General features: G+C 44.0%; 1 protein-coding gene across 5 annotated transcripts in view; it reads right to left on the bottom strand.

Annotated features, from left to right (window-relative positions):
• The window catches only part of WNT3A (Wnt family member 3A), a 93,682-nt gene that overhangs the window by 35,622 nt on the left and 40,647 nt on the right, over nucleotides 1-17,413 (bottom strand). For all 5 annotated transcript variants that reach the window (XM_013182515.3, XM_013182511.3, XM_048062446.2 and 2 more), the window contains one exon: nucleotides 8,793-9,034. In XM_013182515.3, the coding sequence (XP_013037969.1) occupies nucleotides 8,793-9,034 (242 nt within the window). The remainder of the gene's footprint in view (nucleotides 1-8,792; nucleotides 9,035-17,413) is intronic.

The raw sequence follows: 17,413 nt of genomic DNA, 5'->3' as shown, positions 1-17,413 counted from the left end.
ATGATCCTGCAGCCCCTTCTGGACTTAAAACCCCTGCATCCATTCAGCACTGCCAGCTCATAACACATCTCCCAGGGTTAAAGAAAAAAAAAAAAATCCACATTCACTGGCTTGGCTCCCTCTTTGTCAGCAGACTTTGCTTGTTTTGGCTGTTTGGTACATATCAGCAGACACATGGCTAGCTCCTCAGCCAGAGAAAGCACCCTCGCGGACCTTAGCTCAGGACCCATCCCATGGCACCGTCGGGACACGGTGCTCGGGGTTGAAGCCCACCACATCCCCTTCCCCCTGTGCCTGCCGTGGTGGCCTCTGCGGGTGAAGACGACCGAGCCTCCGCCTCCCCCTTCTCCCTCCTGGCTCCCGTCCATGCGTGTGCGTGTCTGTGCCGCCCGTTGCGCGCGGAGGGCCCATTTGGGGTCGGGATTCTCGCAGGACAAAGGGATGCTAATCAGCTCCCTCTACTGTTGCCTTTTGTCTAGGACTAGCTCCCACGCTTGGACTTGGCACTCTGGGATGCGGCAGAGGGAGCTCCTTGTTGCAACCAGCCTGAGCCCAGTTGGGGAATGCAATGTACCCAGCAGGGAAAGGGGAAGGAGGGGGGAGGAAATAAATCTATAACTGCGCAGCCCGCTCGCTGCCAGCCCATCGCATTGTGCACGCCGCCTGAGGCAGAAGTTTCCAGTGCCTCCCGCCGCCGGGAGAGATGCCACCGGTTTTGTAGCCACAGGCTGTCTTGTTCCTGCTCCCCTCCCAGATCCCCCGTCTAATGTTTTAGTCGCCAGAAAAAATCTCCATGTCAGGGCTGACAGCTGAAGGCTGGTGGAGTGGGAGGTAGGAGGAAGCGCAGCGAGCAAACAGGATTGGCTCCTGGTGTTGCTGCTGTTTCACCATCAGCGCTCTCCCAAGTTTGCAGCCTCTGTCTGTTGGCTGCAGAAGGGAGCTGTTTATATAGGGCTGCAGAGGCACAAGAGCCAGATCTTTATCCCAGGATCACTTCACAGGTGGAGAGGTGATAAGGTCAGGACCTCTTGCTAAGAAACCCTAACTACACTTAAGCCCACCGAACACAGACCAAGGGCAGTCTCCAGCTGGCTCACCTATTCACATTGGGGTTGGAGAGACAAATGCAGCCAGACGTGATGATAACCGTAGTCTGCTGGGTGCTATCCTGTGGTACCAGATGGCTGCCCGGTGCTTGTCCTTGAACACCACTCAAGTCACAAAAGGCTGAAGTGATCCCTTCGGATGCTGACCAGGCCCTACCGGCAGCCCCAGCAGTAAGACAAGGACCTCCTTGGCCACGTCATGGGTATCCCGCTCCCAAAGGCCCTCATTAGTCCTTCACATTGTGTTAGTCCAACACATTGGCAAGTTCCCTTGGCATCTCCATTTGCTTTTATTGCAACTTTATTCTTGCCAAGGCTCTGTGGAAGCTGCTAATCTCCCAGTATGGACATGGGCTACAAATCAGAGGGTTGACTACCGCTCATACAGACCTCCCTAAAACCCAATTCCTCTCCAGAGCTGCTGCTGCTATTGAGCAAGTGAGAAAAGTCAGTTCAGAAATGCTGCAGCCATGGATATGAGCTGTTCTATACCTGTGGGCTGAAACATGGGATCAGGCAGTGCTATGATATACTGGCACTTATTACTGTCTTGTCTCCTGAAGTAATCCCCAGCTCCATGCTCAATTTATACTGACACTGAGCACAACTGATGCTTCTGTCCTGAGCCAGGAGCTGCCAGTCTTTTTCTCAGCAGCACTGGCAAATCTCTGGCCTACAGTATTTATGCATCTTGATGGCTGAGTGGAGCTTGCATAGTCACATTTTCAATCCTGATCCTTCCAGTTTCCTTCCCCATAGTTACAGGGTAGAGTTTGTAGATCTCCGTTGTTGATACCAGGGCAGCTGCCCAAATTGCCATTAGCGGAGAGGTAGACGGGGTGTGGTTGGAAATCAGATCCTCTTGGGAAGAGTTTCATGAGAGAGCAGAGAGTACCTCCTACATGTAACTAACCTCCTGGATGGATCAGTATCTTGTGGCTTTCTGCTCATGCCTTACTTTATTGCAGAAGTGGAGAAGTCTGATCTAGAGCAGGGGAAGGCGGGGGGGGGGGGGGTAAGTATTTGGCACAGAGACAACTGAGATGCCAGAATGCCATCAGGAAAATATGATGAGGTCTGCTAAACATCTTAATTTTAAATCATGCAAGACATTATGGGATGGGATTATGCCTGAAATAACAAGGGACTGCCTGTACTCAGTGGTCCAGGAGATCCTTTTCAGTGCCATGTTCTTACATTACTAAAATGGCCTCTCCAACACGGGCTGGATGTCAGGACTGCTTTCTAGCAGGAGAGAGGCAGGGGTGGGAGCTACTTGCCCCCAAAAGTGGGCCTCTAAGAAGTGCACATGGAAGTCTGAGCCTGTAGCCCTAGGCTCCCTCTATAGTCAATGGAGAGAAATAAACATCTTGGTATGATTCATGTTATCCTGAGATAGGTGTCTAAGATAGGTCAGATGAATAGCTTTCTGGAGATACCAACTGCTCTCCACTGACTACAAAGGGAGCCTGGGGTGACTAGCTCAGACTTCGACATCTAACTTTGGTAGATGAGATCAGCTCTGAGAGCCCGTGGAGTGGTATTGTTACGACACAACGAGAAAAAAAAATATGGAGACTTGTGTCTCCAAGGTATTATAACTGAATTTAGAAGTCTTGTTCTGTTCCTGCTAAACCTTGGGGAAGAACTCACATGGCACAAGTTGAGCTGTCTCCTCCACAGGGAGTAACAGGGACAAAAGAGTGAACACATAAACATAGCTACATCTTGGCATTCTTGAGAGAGAAGAGACATGGGGCTTATCTCCAGAAGATCAAGAATCCAAATTAAGCCTAGCTTCAAAGGTAACAGCAGCCAGCATCCCATAAAATACTAGATGTGACTTGAATCCCACATCCCTAATGAGCTAGACGAATGCCTGTTCTGCCCCTCATGTGGTCCATGGGAGCAGGAGTCTTCTCACCAGAGAGCCGGATTCCCTGGATTCCCTCCCTGGATTGATGGAGAGATGTAGAAACTTCAGGGTGTGAATAATTTCACTGTAGATGTCTACAGTGAGTCGAATGAATCATGCCCAGAGGACCCCAGCATCAGATGGAACTCCCTTGACCTGTCTCACTGTCTGACATAACGCACCCAACTTTGCTGACTCACGGCTCTTCTGCAGGCCTCAGTTTCAACCTTTTAATTTCTTGTGGTGGAGAGCAACGTCAGAAGTTCTCCCAAGCAACATGTTTAGCTTAGCAGGATATTGATGACTGACCTGTTTACGAAGTGTAAATCACAAAGAGAATGCCCTCTTCTAGGAGAGTTATCCTGAATCTAGCAAGGAAAAATATAGTGAGTGGTTGTCAACGCCAGGGTAGCATGCACATGAAATGAGGAAACTACTAAAAGGAGTGCTAGATCCTCTATCTCTTGGTGTTATGTCAAGACAAGACATCTTTTGGGAAGAGATGTCCCAGTCAAATTCAGATTTTGGTTTCGTTCCAGAAGTCTTGAGGTGAAATACTCCAGTCTGCATCTTGAAAGAAATTTGGATAGTCTGACGGTCCTGACAGGCCTTAAACATGCAATGAACGTGTTACTAAGGGAAGGAGGGAAATTGAAGGAGAGTAGAGGCATTTGGGATCCAGTAATTTCATATCTGTATCAATCACATGCTATTATTGCTGCCCCGTTCCTTTGCCAGATGTCCTTCAAGGAAATGATTTGCTATCGTTTTCTGAAGGACACTCTGCTGTATCTATAGGGCCGTGTCCTCTGCAGGGACATCATGAGGGGAGGTAACAGCAATTCTTCATGGTCGCCTTGGATGACATCCCATCCCACCTTGATTTGTGCTGGAAGGCAAGATATCTACCCAGCTAAAGCAATTCTGTGGTCTCAAATACACTGTATTTCATGCCATACCCATCCTGGTAACTGCTCAGGCAGGAGCTGTACCAAAAAGGTTGTCTCTTTGCTGGGCAGGAAGGGGGCTATGCCAGGAGGGCATGAACCTGGGCACTCCACCGCTTTTGTGGCTCTGGTCATTTCCATTCTCGCAGGGGTGATGGCCAACAATTATTTCCAGAATTAATTTATGTCCCCGAGCCTCCGCATCACCTATTAGACTCTCATTTGTCCAGCAGGGAATTTGATTTATGTCCTCAGAGGGCACATCCGACGGGCGCAGACGCTTGACAAAGCCACACGCCCTGGCTCATCCAAGCCCCATCGCATGCCGGCAAATGCCCCGACGTACGAAAAAAGGGACGGAGTGGCTTCCAAAGGTTGCATGAGTGTTAAACTCTAATAAACAAGCCCCGTCGGTGAAAGCTGAAAGAATCCGAGCCCTCCCCAACAAAGCATTTAATCCAGTTTGGCGTAACCTTTGACATTATTAGGGATCGCAGTGACCCTAATCCAATCAGATTGATTAACTAAAGCAGAGACCCCATAAGCTGACCCCCCTCTGGCCTCTGCTATTTAGCCCTGACCAAACAGTGGGAGAGACGTGCCGTATTTACACCACAATGGGTCCGCGCTGAGAACCTGTTTCATTACAGAGCGACTTAAACTCCCATTACTCCATCAATGTATCATTCTTCAATAGTTCATTAAAAGCTGCTCCTCCACAACGACGATTAACCATTTCTCAGCCCAACTGGCAGGTTTAGAGCCCCAGCCAGTCTTTAGCAGAAGGAGGTGGGAGTGAGTGAAAGAAATAGATAGACAAGGGCTCCCTTTTTAAATTTAAACGAACTGGGGGGCTTAAATAGTTTGAGGTAATTTACTTTTATTGAAAGGAGGAGGAGAGGGAGGAAACTTTTATTTTGACTTAATTATGTGCCGAGGTCCTTTAAAGAGACAGGGCCATGATAAGCTTTTATTGTGTTAGCTCTCTTGAGATTGGTTCATATTTCTGCCCAGAGGAGTTTCAAAGAGAGCTCGCACTGTGCGGAGAGGCTAGAAAATGCACCACAACTTGTCTTTAGTCCATAAATGTTAAAAATGTGGCAAATGACACAACTCCTAATAGCCACTTAATTTTGAGATGGAAAACTCCTTCTGGGTTGCGCAGTTCACTTTCTGTTGTTGGTGAAGGCATGTCCCTCGACTACATCCTCCAGAATCTTATCCTGTATATTTTTAAAGACAACTTAAAAATCTTTCCTTGATCTTTAGGGAACTGAAAGATATGGAAACTGCCTTACAAACTGCCACTCAGGTAAGCAGCTGGGCATGAGCTGTGGCTAATGTGATCTCTTAATATCACATGGCTGTGGCCACACTCTGCTCCACTACTTCACACAATACAGATGAAAAAACATTATGAGCCCCAAAGAAATAAATAAGAACGTATTTTTTTTCCTGTATAATTCATTCTGTTAGAAAATTTCATGTGCTTTTGTCTCCACAGTAGCTGAGATTTGAACTTCTGGGAGACCAGAAGCAATGTGAACTGTGGCCCCTTATATATGTTTGGTAGACAGACAGATCGGCTTAGGTAGGAGGGAGATCAGGCTCACTTCTCTTCCTATAAAGACATGCTGGTCTTTGAATTCCCAACAACTTAGGGTACCTGAGACACCTATTTCATAGCATTTTACAAGGAAGGCCCATATATATATATACACACTATGTATACTACTGTATATATATATATTATATATGTATATATATACACTATATATATACACTATAAGATATATAGTATTCCATTTTCCATTCCATTTGATTTTCCATTCCATTTTCCATGTTACAAGGAAGACTCATATATTTATACACTATATATACTACTATATATGTATACTATAAGATATATATATACTACCTATATAATACATATATGTATACATAGTTGTGACTAATACAGATGGGATTTCTTTCCACAGACAGGCTTGTGAGGAAAAAAGAGTCTGGTTCCAGATGAGATATCAGAATATGGCTCTTAAGGGGCCTGGTCTGGTGACAGCTTGGCACGGCTGAATCACAGCGCGAGCCTAGCCCTGAATTAGCAATGAGATGCCAAAGCAACACGGGCAGCCCAGACAGTGAGGCAGCCTCAGAGAGATTTGGGCCTAGGAAGTATTTCCTGAAGGCATTAAAATCAATCCTTTTCAATCAAAGAAGTCCAGATAGTCGTGCAAGGCAAAAGGGAATTGCTTTAGTGACTACGCTGGTGTGTGCTGAGGGAAGACAGGGCCCCTATTGACAGAGATGAGAGGCTGAAGTTGGATCTTGGGTGACTTAAAATTCAGGGCACAATACAGAGTTTTTCTTTTCTTTCTTTCTTTCTTTCTTTCTTTCTTTCTTTCTTTCTTTCTTTCTTTCTTTCTTTCTTTCTTTCTTTCTTTCTTTCTTTCTTTCTTTCTCTTTCTTTCTTTTTCTTTCTTTCTTTCTTTCTTTCTTTCTTTCTTTCTTTCTTTCTTTCTTTCTTTCTTTCTTTCTTTCTTTCTTTCTTTCTTTCTTTCTTTCTTTCTTTCTTTCTTTTCTTTCTTTCTTTTCCTTCCTTCCTTCCTTCCTTCCTTCCTTCCTTCCTTCCTTCCTTCCTTCCTCTCTCTCTCTCTTTCTTTCTCTCTTTCTCTCTTTCTCTCCTTCTCTCCTTCTCTCTCTCTCTTTCTTTTTTTTTCTTTCTCTCTCTCTCTTTCTCTCTCTCTCTTTCTCTCTCTCCCTTTCTTTCTCCCTTTCTCTTTCTTTTTCTTCCTCTCTTCCTCTCTTCCTCTCTTCCTCTCTTTCTCTCTTTCTCTCTTTCTCTCTTTCCCTCTTTCCCTCTCTCTTTTCTCTCTTTCTCTCTTTGTCTTTCTTTCTTTCTCTTTCTCTCTCTTTCATTCTCTTTCTCTCTTTCTCTTTCTCTCTCTCTTTCTTTCTCTCTTTCTCTCTCTCTTTCTCTTTTTCTTTTTTCTCCTTCTCTCTTTCTGGGTAGGAGCTCAAATATGTTCCTACCCTGGGGGATCTGCCGCACAAGAATGTGACTGAGCTGTTTTTTCTCCCCCCTCCTGCTGTAGGTGAAGCAAAACTGAAGGGTGGTTTGATTCTCCCTCAAGGAACAACATTCTTCAGTTATGAAATCGTCCCAGCCTTCTCTCCCTCTTTGAGCCTGGCTACTGAAAGCCTGCAGTCTCAAGCAGGGACAGACCATTCATGTTGACATGGTTGTGAGATAAGGCTTGTGGGATCGGGGCCCCTTTGGTCAGCCAGGAGGTGAAGATCTCTTTCCTCCTGCTGTCATTGCTACAGGAGACACCAAGTATCTAATCCAAGAGCTTCTGTAGTGCGAGGAGATCCACGTGTCCTTGAGGAGATCCAGCCTTGTGACAAAGCAAAGGCATTGATTTATCTGGTTCACTTACTCCCTGCGCCCAGTGGACGCTCTTGGGCGAGTTACCTTGGGCAAGTTGCCGATGGGAAAAATGTTTTGCTGTGCTGGCCTAATTCAAACGCTATAGTCACCCGGGAGTGATGCACCCACAATAGGTACTTTAATTACATGCCAAACATTGTGATATGACACCTTGATATGGCTGTAAGTGCAGCACACTGCGGCTCTTACAGGCGTAATTGTTTTGGGATGATCTCTCCCTGATAAACCCTGATGGTGACACCAGCATAAGCGCGGAGCCTCAGCTCCTAGCGGGGTAACGGTACCCACCCAGGGCTGAAATCACCTCTGCTGGGTGCGTGTGAGATGCCTGTTCTGGCTGGTGGAGGCCCCGCCATGATACAAATCAAGGCTTTGTTCTCTGCTGGCTGCCGCCATGCTCTCTGGCGTATTTTTAAAAATCCACGCAGGAAGAAATGCCCGAGCCTCTTCTGAGTCACACAGCAGGGGAAAAACAAATGAAAGCCTGTAAAATCCCCTCTTTCCTGACAGCGAATCCTGGAAGGACGTACCCTGAGATGAAGAGCTACATACACTGGATCAGAAGGGTTCCCTGAAACATATCCCGGATGCTCCCTCCTCTCCTTATACAAGATCAAATAGTGCTGCCTGTTATTCCAGAGAAAGTAATTCCAACTGCCAGACTATCAGGAATATATAACTGTTTCCCTTTTGCTAAACCAAGAGAAGAGAGGAAAATGGGAAAAAAAAAAAAAAGGGGGAAGGTTTTCCATTCCTCTTCTGGTGCTCTCCTATTCCTCTGTAGCTCTGCACAGGGCAACTGGATTTACCATCTCAGCAGGACCCAAATGCAAAGCAAGTCTGCCTCGTGGACAAACCCCTTTGTGCTCAAGGGAAAGACAGAGCCTGACCCAGCAATTCAGCAAGTTAGGATAAAATATTTCTAATAGTTCCCACTTACATCAGCTGGAGCTTATATCAGGGGGAGCTGGGTCAGAATTAGCTGCCTGAATTACTGTACTGTCTTAATTTGCCATGTTCAAAACCAATGAAAGCAGAACCATTAGCAGTAAGATTTCTGCAGGCCTTTGAACTTCATTGTATCCCATTACAGCACCAACACTGAAGGTGTCTGATAAGTCACACCCCTAGGAACCATCCCCAAAGGGACTGCATTCAGACGCTGCCATGCAGCCCATCATTTCCCCTCTGCAATCACTGGGAGAGATGAGAAAGTGGCATGAAGTGCCATGGGGTCAGAAAAGGACAGGCATTTGGGCATGTGTTTTACATGGAAATTGATCACACGTAAACAAGTTCGCAGCAGGTTTCTCAAAATTTTTGCTGCTACTCCACCATGGACACTGCTGTCACAAAACCCATAGCACCGGGCTCACCTTTATCTAGCACGGGCCCAAAGATGGCTAGGCTGTCATTGACAGTTGTGCAGTTCCACCTCCTCCCTCGAAATTGGTGCTGGCACTCCTGGATCCCAATCTTCACCCCTTCTGCTACGCTGGGCATGATCTCCACATAGTTCCGACAGAAGCGTAGCTGCTTGGGGACCAGTCCTGGGATGCTCCCGCAGAGGATGGGCTGAGTCCCCAGGGAGGAATACTGGTGACCAATTGCCAAGGACCTGGAAAAAGCACAAGGAAAAAGAGATGCTGTCAGACTGGCTTTCACCTTTTTACCTGAATCCAAGAATGGGAAGAGAAAACCAATATTTTCAGTTCCTCTGTGCATTCCCCTCTCCTGAAGACGTCCTTTCCACTGTCTTCTCTCCAAAACAACATAATCTCTCTGCTGAGGTTCTCTATAGGTCCAACAGGGCAAGAAACTCTACCTTTCTTATCTTCCTTCCCATTCCTTCATCCTGTCAAAGTTATCATTGAGCTTCTTCCCAGAGATTCTCATCTCATACAGTTAGTTTCTTTTGCAACCAGCAGATCAAACCATTTTTCTTTCTTTGAGAGCCACATGTACATGTACAACAGCAGGTGGGTTTTACAGGAAATTTGGGCAGCTGCAGAAGCCCAGGGATTAGAGAGTCAAAAGCACTTTCAGAGCTACACAAGGTAATAACACAAACTGTAGAAGATACCACGCTCCAGGTCTTTGGAAGGGAAACACGAAAAACTGATGATCACACAGTTCATCAGTGTGCCCTGTATGTTTGAACCTTATCAGGTAGCTTGTGTGCACTGAAACTGAATGTAAAAATTTGAGCAGATTGGACCACGAAAACTTTAAAAACCTGACTCTGAGCTAAATGCCATGGGAGCGCTACATAAACTCACTACACCATGACACTTTCATAAGGAGCTAAATTTCCTGTGCTGTAGAGAGATGGGAATGGAAATGTAGACCCAATGGAATGAAGGTAAGCTGAGAAAAAAACACTCCCATGGCTTAATAAGGGTCCAATATCAATGTTATTCCCCCGTGTGAAAAAAGGGGCTCATGTCAGTAGAGACATTCATACAAGTGTGCGTGCAAGTTTGGTGCCATGGCTGGCGTATTGGTAACCTCCCTAAAAATATGGTCTGGGAAAGATTTTGTACTCCTTAATAAAGTATTTCCAGTAACACCTGCTTCATTTGGGCATGTGCTTTGCAAAGATTTATGGTGGGGCTTTCTAATCAGTTTGAAGTGTTTAACAAATAAATTATTAAAATAACTGCCAGTGTCTTTCTGGATATTAGTTTAGCAGATTTTCACTTTACTCTCGCACCAATTTTAATCCGGGAAACTTCAAAAGCAGGGTTGTATTTTCACAAAACAATGCCAGCTTTGCTGTACTGACACAAGGATATGGAGATCCTACTTTGACCATCAGTCTGTGAATTGTTTTGGTTAAAATGTGGAGATTAAAATGAAAATTGAAAACAACAACCACAACAACAGCTTGAGTGCAGCTTCTGTGCTGAGCCAAATGGAAGCCTGCTGAAAGGAGTGTCCATGAACCATTTTGTTGGTTGAAGCCTTCGAGACAAACAAGTCAGCTATGCAGAGAGATCAGCAGATATGTAGCTAATTAGATAGATTTTTAAAGTGTTTTTACTGGTGCTTCTAATAATAACCTTGATTACTAAAAGTGAAGGGATTTTTACAGTATAATTTCCTTTTCTTCTAATTAAATCTCTTGATTGACTTTTCTGCTTGGAATTAATGACAAACAGAAACCTGCCTGGGCAGTGTGTATTTCTGTTTACATTCATTTTTGCTATGTGGTTTTCATTTGGGAACAGCCTGGTGTGTTTGTATTATCAACAGGCAGACAGGGAATATGTCTCCACTCTCTGTTGCTCTAAATAAAATAAATAAAATAAAATAAATAAAATAAAATATTACAAAAATATTTCGTTTTGGGGGGTTCACAAGAAAATTAGTTTGACATTATAGCTTTTCCAGACTTGGATAAAAATTGTTTGACATTGTCTGTCCTTTATACGGGAGAAGAGTATTTGCAGTCAGTAAGATGCCATCCTGGTGGGTACCCAGTCAAGAGAAGATAGAGGTGAAAAGGAAGTGGACATTTAGATTGTCAGGTACCAAGGCATTTTAGGCTCAACTCAGCAACTTTGCCAAGTGTGAATAGACTATGCTTCAGAAATTTGTCCTTTCCAGGCAGGTGAGATATCCCTCTGTCATGACATTCATTTCTCAATCCAAGATTTCCCTAGGTAAGACTCTGGCACTAAGATAATCAGCCTGGCCAAGATGGAGGCCTCCAAGACATTGCCGAGTAAATTAAATTTAGATGGACAAGGCAGGAGTTGCCTGAGAAAGTAAAGGATTTTCAACCGATTTCCTAAATTTAGGTGCCTCTTTCCACCTCAGCTGCATTATTAGCAGAAGATTAATCTCACCTAGCATTGACAGTTCTTCCTACCCCAGGACTGGAGTATGAGACAAGTATGAACTGCCATCCAGAAGTGCCTGTCTTTTTCCAGCAAGTTAAAAGGGTAAGGAAGGCAGCTTACATGGACTAGGAATTGTGTTCATCTCACCTGCCTTCTTATGTCTCAGCATGGACATCTCCATCTGATCTACACACCCCGGGCTGCTTTAGTAATCAGTTAGTGGAGGGAAACCGGCACTTCTAGGGCACAATTCATCTGCCCCATTTTAGATGTCTGCTTAGGATGAGGTGAATCATGGCCTTGCCAACACATTGACTGTGTTGACTAGACTATCAAGACACCCTGGGTGACTGGCTGAGTGGGATATGTCTGCACTGTAAGAGTCTCCAGATGACTCATGATAGCTAACATATGGGATGGCTAAGTTCCTTGAAAAAGTCCAGCCCAGGAAAGCTAAGAGCTGTGTTGAAGTCCATGCAAAGAGCTAAGCTGTAGGACGAAGACATGTTCCTGCAGGAGTGCTCAAGAGCAGACCAAGGAAAGGACCAAGCTAACTAGTTTTCCCTATCTTTGTGGCTTGATGGAGATTTTCTTGAGCTTTTGATTAATTCAGGGAACAACTAGTGGCCTAAAAAACACCAGTGAAGTGGAGCCCATGTCAGATGTTTTCACTGTGACTTTGCTGTGTACATTTTCATTTCACTGTTAAGCTACATACGAAACACTGGATCATAGTTCCTGGACTAAAGACACCTTCTAAAACATTGTTTCAGGCTTCATAGGATTTGGTTGGTGTGTTCCCTCTGTAGCCTTGTTGAGCATATGGAGTTTTAGAGTGCTACATCTCCAAATCAAACCCCATTCAGTCCCCAAACACATGTGAGATGAAGTATATCCAGAAGCTAAATTTAGACACTTTAAACTCAAAAGATACATGCTCCTTATCTCTATAAACACTGGGGAGAAACAGATGTTTTCACTGAAGCTTCCAGCCTCCAGAGAAGAGCATAAGCTTAGTTGCTCTGATTCATCTTCGAGAGAGTAATTCCTCCACTTACTATGGAGAGTCTAGGATGGCTGCTTCCAGTGCCTAAGGTTAACTTTGGTTAAAATATCTATAAAGCTTGTTCCCACATCAACCAAAGTCACCAATAACCTTCCCAAAGCTTTTGTAAGTGCCTCATTCAGTTCTTAACAAAGACAATATATCCACTGAGATAGAATCAACCTGTTGTTGGCTCCATATGTCATGTTGTGAAGCCAGGAGGACATTCTTCAGCTATTTCAAAAGGACCTGGATGAAACGTTAGGTTTCCAACTAAACTTAAATTTATGTGAACATCCAAACTCATTCCTCTCTCTACATTTTTGGGAAGTTACTGCAGTGGTACAGTGAAAACACCAGTTACAGGAAGAGGAGTTTATAGGTTGGTGCCCTCAACTATTCGTTTCCGTTGCTGGGAAGATCATCTAAGATTAAAAAAAATAAAAACATGTAGAAATACTTTTAATTGCTTTTCACACTGCTCCCTTCTCAATACAGTAGGGAAACAGTCACACCTTGCTTTGATCTGTGTTACAGTCTGGAAAGTTTAATCTGCAAAAGACAATCTCTAGCAAGAGTCTTGTTCTCAAGGCGTCATCAGGCACTGAGACAGTGAAATGTAAATTTGGCATTTCATGGAGGAGTGTGTAGTCACTTCATTTCCAGCTGAAGATACAGGGTGGAATCTCAACATCCCTCCATGTGCAGTGTCTCTGCACAGCTAAGTATAGTCCTCGTCCTAGCTCACTTGCGGACTCTGGAGTATGATAACATCAATCGGAGCACCCCCTTTTGGTCTCTACTTTGCTACCAGCATCCAGATGTAAACACTTTCTCCCTCTCTATGGTCAGTTCTTTGTTAGGAGAGCTACATTCTTTCAGCTTCCTGTCATTTTTATTGATCATGAGATATGGACCTTATGAACTTTCCACTCCACCCACCCCAAACAAAGAAACAAACAAAAAATCCACCACCACCACCACCAAAACCGTCAAACAAACAAACAAACAAAAAAAAAAACCAACAAAAAAACCCCACAACTAAAACTTTTAGAAAAGACTGGGAAAGCCTATGAAGATCAGAATCTCATTTCAGTGTTACTCAACATTCTGGTAGCTCTCATTGTTGATTCTTCTCATTGTTTCCAATGATCAAATCTGTCTTTTGCATTTTCCACTCTCCTGCGATTTGCTTCTGAACTGTTTTCCACGTGGTGGTTATTTTGAAAATGCCATGTCAAGAAATGGGCCAAGTGGTGAATATTGTGGTCTAACCAGTTATCATCAAATTTCTTAAGCACCAACGCTTTCTGAATGCATTGACACTGACCCGTTTTTTTTTTATTACTGAAGAATTCATGAAGCACCCAGTTTTAGAAAAAAGCTCATCCCCAGAACAGGACCTGCTTAAGTTTGACCCAAGGGAAAGGGTCAGAGACATTTTTTTTCAAACCAATTTGCTTTCTCTTGCCATTAGCTCAGGAGGAGCCATGAAAACACTATTCTGTATGTCCACAGCCAAAGTTCTTCGCTTATCTTTAAGCTTTGCATGCCCTGAAGTGTTTAATTCAACCTTCAGTGAGCATTTTTCTTTGCCAACACACCTAGAGAGCTCTTCATTTCCCTTATCTCAATCTATCTGCTCCTTCAGCAGAGCGGTTGTAGATAAGTACCCAGGCACCTTCTTAATAAATTACATGTACCCTCCCTCTTGGAATGGACACCCCAGCCAGTTTATGAGGAAGAAATATGCAGGAAATATATTCTCATAGGTTCTTCAGGAAAAAGGAGAAGGCTTCAGTTCTGGATGACCTTGCTGTACAGCACCACTTTACCGAGTTTTCAAGGTCACTACCTTCTCAGTATTGGCTGTCAAAAGTCCTTGAAACATCAGTTGCAGCATGTAGAGGCACGTACATTTACTTGCCTCTTCCTGAATTCTGTTATTCTTGAATTCTATAGGAGCTCTGTTTTGCTATTCACCTTGGAGAGGCCTTTTGCTGGCTCCAAGTGCTGCTGAGAGCTTCCTTAGTGGAGGTCCTTCTGGGGTTCCCGTCATAGGTAAAATAACTGTGTTTATTAATGCTGTACAGCAAGAGTGTAATGTCTGTGCAGTGACCCAACGTAAGATCCAGAGAGCACTTAACTCCCCCTGAATACTGAGAACTGAGCACCAGCAATGACACTGCTCCTTTTGTCTTACACAGATCCCAGGTGGCAGCCAGTCCCGGTGCAGAAATTATATAAAAAATGTCCATCGCCTTATACTAGCAGGGATTTATGTTCACTTGCAGATGCCATAGGTTTTCTTCCACCCTGCTCCCTTTGTATGGGCTCTCCTAACAGCAGGAGGTCATGCCTCCTCCAAATCCTTTCTCATAATCCATTCAGATTTCCAGAGATTCACCTCAGCCTCTTTTCCTTTCTCCCTCATTTTTGCTAACACCCCATGGCACCACATCTAATGATTTGGAGGTGAATCTCAGCCACACCGGGAAGAAGGGGAAAGGTTGTACAAAGCTTTCTATTTAAAACAATGAATATTTGCAATGCACTCAGCATCATGAGGCTAAAAGATTGAAATGAAGAAGGTGGTGGGAGAGGTATTCATAGGTCCTGTTAAGCTATAAAGAAAACCCAGCACGTTGTCTCACATTTGGTACTAAGCAAGAAGGGCTCACAGAAAATCTGCTTGCAGGTGGTGATTGGGCACAGCCCTTACTCCATCCTACAGCATCAGAATTAGGCCCACAGTGGTGCCCTAACCATAATCCCCCACATGTTGCTAAGGCTGAGAAACTCGAACTTAATGCATCTGAATATGCCTTCAAGCATTTTTGAGGACTGAGATACTAGGAGGCTGTGAAGTTTCCAAAAAATACTGCCAATGAAAGGCCAATGGCACACAAATATTCAAGAGAGTCATGGGGTAGGATCTGTAAGTCAGCCTTGATTCAGATCTCACAAACCCAGGATGCCACAGAGGGCTGGCAAGCATGACAGAAGAGCTCTAGTGCCCTCCAATATGCGTGGCTGGAAGCTGGGTTGGATACACCAGAGCATCTCAACCAGAGACAGGGACCAGGTGTAGGAGGTGTAGCTGAGCCTACTATGTCTTTTTTTCCACTCCTAATGCATACACCAATTCCCGCAAAACACTTCTGGAGATGTGAGTCACCAGCTCAAAGGTCATGTGCACATACAAACAGAAAAAATTAAGAGATCTGCTTAAAAATTAAGATATTTTCACACTAAGCCATCAATATTCTAGTTTTCTAAGAAAATGAAAATGAAGCCTGGAGAAATTTTATAGGAAAGCAAGGAAGGGAGGATGCCAAACCTCATCATTTTAAATGGGAAAAGAAATAATTCTGTTAGCTAATTTCCATCCTGGATGGATTTCCCTCCTGGATGGACTTTCTTCTAGGCAAGAACACAGTTCTGGACCCAAGCAATTAAAAATGTGAATTATAATGAAAAATTTAATTTTCGTTATTTTAAAATGTTTGGTTAAAATTTTCAAATTTGAAAACCACCTTGACATAGATGAATAAAGAAATTTATGAATGTCTGCAACATTGATTTCAGTGGTGTCTTCACCTTCTGGTCTCTGAGCACCTTTATATTGACAGAGTATTCCTAAGAGGTCCACAGAAAGATCTAAGAAACCTAAGCCAGCTGTTAGACAGCTAAAATTCACTGTGCACGTGTCTATCCTTCCATATTCTTATTTTTTATTTTTTTCCAGTCTGGAAAGAAAAAGACTGAAAACTACTGGATTAACTGTTTTTTTCACTTCTGTTGTTACTATACCTCTTCTTTCATCCTTAAATAGAGCACAAGAGCTATATTTATTTTATTATTTTTTTTTTCCAGTTCTAGCCCTGAAAGTATGTACATAATTGTACAGCTGGGTCTGATCCTGCAAACACGCAGGCATGGAGGTAACTTTTCTCCCATGAATAATTCCCTCACCCTTACCCTGCATTAATAATAATGATGGTGATGATGATGCAGCATTGTATTTCTCTTGCACCTTTCATCAGAGGATCTTGAAGCGTGGGACTCATCTCACCCGACTTTGACCATTTAAAAGTTAGGCATCTCGGCCAAGTTAGCTGTCTCCTAGAGTCCATAGAGCAAGATCAGCACCTCCAGAGGGCAATTCAGCCCATCCTAAGATAGGTACCTCAGATAGGTGGGCTGAATCACTGGAGATGCCTAGGAGGCAGGACTGGCTGTGGAAAAGCTTGGGTGATGAGCATAAACTAGACACCTTGTTTTTAGCAAGATAAAGTTAGAGACCAGGAATCTCACCCATTTTTGCTGAACCTCAGAAATGCCTGGAAGGCTGTTAAGAGGACACCAAGTCTTTGCTGAGTGATAGATGGCAGCTATCTCTAATGTGGAACACAACAACTTATTTATAACGTGCAGCAACAGTTTGGGTCTGGAACTGGAAAATAGCAGACTCAATGGCAACTTCAAGTGGATACTAAGAAAGCTGTGTGTAATTATCTGAGTTGAGGTTTGGCCAGGACAGTAAATTCCCACAGGAACTAAGGCACACCACAACACTCAGCACCTTCCACTCTGAGTGCAAGAGATGTTTCTTTGACTTTGTCTTCCCTTAGGATCTAGAGAATAGAAGAGAACAGGAGAGAATACGAGTATTAACAACCCAGTTCCTTGCAAAAAGTCTCAGGAACTCTTTAATTACCCTAGGCAATTAACTCCTCTGTTGTACATGTCATCTGAAAAACAACCCATCCAGAAGAATAATGGCCCCTCAAACCATGTTTTCAGGCCTGGCTCCAGGACATGGGGACCCTGATATTGGTTCCACAACACATCCCACATTTGGGGCTCCTCCCTGGAGGTCTCCCTGTTGAGATCTACCTCCATCCAGCTCCATTTATCTCAGAAGATTTGCCAGGATTGCAGTGCAGGGTATTAGAGATGTATAAGCCTTAACATTTTAATCTGCCACCTACACTGCAGTTTATGAGAGCTGTAAATCTCGTGGTTACAATGAACTCATCTAATGATATTGCTGATGGATAAATTTACCTGGGATGAGGAACAACAGTTACTTGCAAATGAAAGA

The sequence above is a fragment of the Anser cygnoides genome, chromosome 2 (genome assembly GCF_040182565.1).
Source record: "Anser cygnoides isolate HZ-2024a breed goose chromosome 2, Taihu_goose_T2T_genome, whole genome shotgun sequence".
Taxonomy (NCBI): Eukaryota; Metazoa; Chordata; class Aves; order Anseriformes; family Anatidae; genus Anser; species Anser cygnoides.
Note: the sequence above shows the minus strand (reverse complement) of the source record. Positions and strands in the feature narration are given on the sequence as shown.